A 2,990-nucleotide genomic window follows, 5' to 3' on the forward strand; every position below is an offset into this window, starting at 1 on the left:
GCATGGTTAACTTTCACTGATGGGATTATGAATTAGAGAGATAACTAGTAGCAGCACCGTGGGGCAAACTGCACAATCGAAGTTTCTCATGAATCCCCTCCTTTTTTTCTTGTGTGCTTACTGCGTATGAAATTTCCGAAAGTGCTCACATGCACAGCTTCGATTAACACAGACTTCAGTGATGACTTCAGTGATGACTTCAGTGATGTTTCACCCAGTGATGACTTCAGTGATGTTTCACCCAGTGAAGATCCTGCTTGCCAGGAGCCTGACGCTGCAAAGGCCAAAGTCAAAGAAGCTTGTCCACCACAGAAGAATGCGCTTCGACCGGAGATAAAGTGCAAGGAGTTTTTATGCTCACAGTGCGGCCGCAAAGAAAAGAGGGTTGAAGTCCAAGATCAGCAACGGCCATCAACGAGGTCGGTGATTTCCAAAGGCAACCCCATGTCAGCTTACTTCCACAACATGGATGGTTCCAAACGGGCCCTGATTGCAGACATAGTGGTGGTCCTGTTGCGCAAGTATGGCAACCGCAAGAGACTTCGAGTGGCGGGATTCTCTCCCGGGCGGAAGGAGTCCCACAACCAGGTCGCCCTGTCTGCGAATGAGCTCGACAGGCTGCGGAGCATGATTTGCCCCAAGAAAGCGGTGACTTCGATTAACACAGACTTCAGTGATGACTTCAGTGATGTTTCACTGCTGCCCGTTTGTGCCCCTCTGCTTCGAGTGCGGCACTCGCCAGAACCCCTGCCACTGCCGGATTCTGGGCCCAACTGTAGGAGTTGTTGCCTTAGCTGAGGCTGCAGTGGTAGAGTGGCCCGTTGGTGCATTTGTTTACTGCTTCCAGCTTTTGAAGGGACGGCGAATCTTTGCTCATCCCGCTGCTGTTGTCTACCCCCGTGTTTCCGCCTGCTTCCCAATCTCAGTTCAATTTCCTGCTCTCGAGTTTGGAGACATTCGTGGACTGTATTTTGTACATTTCGTCCTGAGGTAGATGACTTGGGTTTTGTCCACTTGAGGAGTTGAAGGACACATATTGTGATGTTGGAGTTTTGAAGCAGTCTCTGAAGCTTTGCGCTTGTATAGCGATTTCTCGGTGATCTGATGAGTATACCATATTGTAGAATTAGCACTCACTGTGACTGAGTCTCATTTGCCTCATCTGTCACAAACTTTATGAAACAATTTTTTTTGGTATTTTGATAACCCGTTGTTTTGTCCATGGATTGGAATTTTCCTTGATGCTTTTAAGTTCGATTGTCGGTCTTGATCTTGTTTGCTGCTAGTCTCGACTGAATGCTTTCTGTGAGAACTTATATCTGCAATAACCCGTGTAAATAATCCGTGATAGATACTGACGGAAATTCGGTGAATGGGGAGCTAACGGAAACTCTGCGAAATTGGAAGGCACTCTGGGCGGCTGCACATCCTACGCAGGTTGTAATGGCCAAGGAGAGCTACTGAACTTCGGAGGAGCAGGAGGACCTGCATATTGTGAGGGCGTGGCAAAGCTGGGCAATAGGCTTCCGCCCACCTGAAGCAAGAGGAGGCCCCATCGGAATGGCCGGCATTGACAGGGCTGTGTTGAAGCTCCTAACCCTCCATCATTATTGCTTAAAAGTGCGGAAGAAGGCCCGCAAATTTCTCTACTGCAAGCAGGTTGGGCCCAGATGCACATAAAAAAGAAAAATTGTAATAAGTTATCAAGTTCAAGGGTACATTTGATATTATGAGAAAAGTGGGGTAGATTTGTTATTACCAAGAATACAGGGATATTCTTGATATTTCAACATATTTCAGGGGAATGTATCATAATTTCCCTAAATAAAATACAGAATTAGGAGATTCTGACACATTCCTAGTTGAATAGAGGATACAAGCTATTTGATTTGTTGGCCATTAGATTGCATCCTCCGCAACTCCAAATCGATTCATTGACCCAATAGAGCTAGCTGCCATCAACGACGTGTCAAGCAAAGAGCACTTGCTGCAGAAAGCATATGAGAATAGTTCCATTTGACCAATTTTAACAACGAAACACAACTCATTTGACGATTTTCATGAATTCTCCAGATCACTTTGAATCCTCATTTCACTAAAATGAAGCGGTTTCACAGAACATGTATCCAAGTGTAGGACTAAGTATTAGCCCAACACAAATCCTGTCAAGGAACGGACTGATCTCCTAGTACAAATCCCACGCTATGCGTGCGATGATCGGAAACATGCTTGAGACAAACGCAAAGGTCAATGTTGTTTGAACAGCCTTGCAACGAAATCTCTTGAGACGCAAGAGGACGTACATGCGGCCAAACCATAGCCATCGCGCTGACGCTAGTTAATCTTCCAACTATCTATCTTGTAGGTTTTCCATTCATCAATATATTGGAACGATATAGGGTTTTTCTTTCTTCATCCAATTAAGTAGGATTTGATCACAATCTAATTGGCGTGAACAGGCTAAATCTTATCCCTACATGTGTAGGACTACCTCCTCCCCATCAAATTAAGCTCGAAATACATCGTAATGCGAGTTGTGATTGCCGCGATACGCGCTGCTGTATGTTGTTTTGTTTAGTTGCGGGATTGTATCACCGAGGTCGATTTCCATGAGACCTCTCGTCCAAGTAGATTGATTTGCATCAGATCTGCATCCAACTCACAATGAACGAGATCATGTGCGGGCATTAAGTATGCAATGTGTGGTACTTGATTGTGCGTCGGTAGGAACTGGAATTTGTATCGATGTTCATCGAGACCCGTGATCACATATGGACCAGCGGATCGAGCCCGAAATTTTTCCATGCGAAAGGCGACCCAATCATCCACGTAAAATGGTCTCGTATATTTCACCCTTTTGTTATGTCCTTTCTACCAGATCTGTGTCTTCTCGATATTGTTGTGAACGGCTTAATTTCGGAGTCGTCTTTGTTTGATCAACATCTTGATGAACCCTTCTAAGTCTGCCGGTTCAGCGACCTGGATGTGAT

The 2,990-nt window shown here is 45.4% G+C and overlaps 1 protein-coding gene across 1 annotated transcript; it reads left to right on the top strand.

The window, feature by feature from the left end:
* On the top strand, window positions 1-2,058 carry LOC141044314 (uncharacterized). Its single transcript, XM_073540713.2, has 2 exons — window positions 1-990; window positions 1,352-2,058. Exon 1 carries the CDS (start codon window positions 127-129, stop codon window positions 796-798), a length of 672 nt encoding a protein of 223 aa, XP_073396814.1. The 5' UTR covers window positions 1-126; the 3' UTR covers window positions 799-990; window positions 1,352-2,058.
* Window positions 2,059-2,990: the final 932 nt, after the last annotated feature.

This window comes from Physcomitrium patens, chromosome 2 (assembly GCF_059467195.1).
Source record: "Physcomitrium patens ecotype Gransden chromosome 2, ASM5946719v1, whole genome shotgun sequence".
Classification (NCBI taxonomy): domain Eukaryota; kingdom Viridiplantae; phylum Streptophyta; class Bryopsida; order Funariales; family Funariaceae; genus Physcomitrium; species Physcomitrium patens.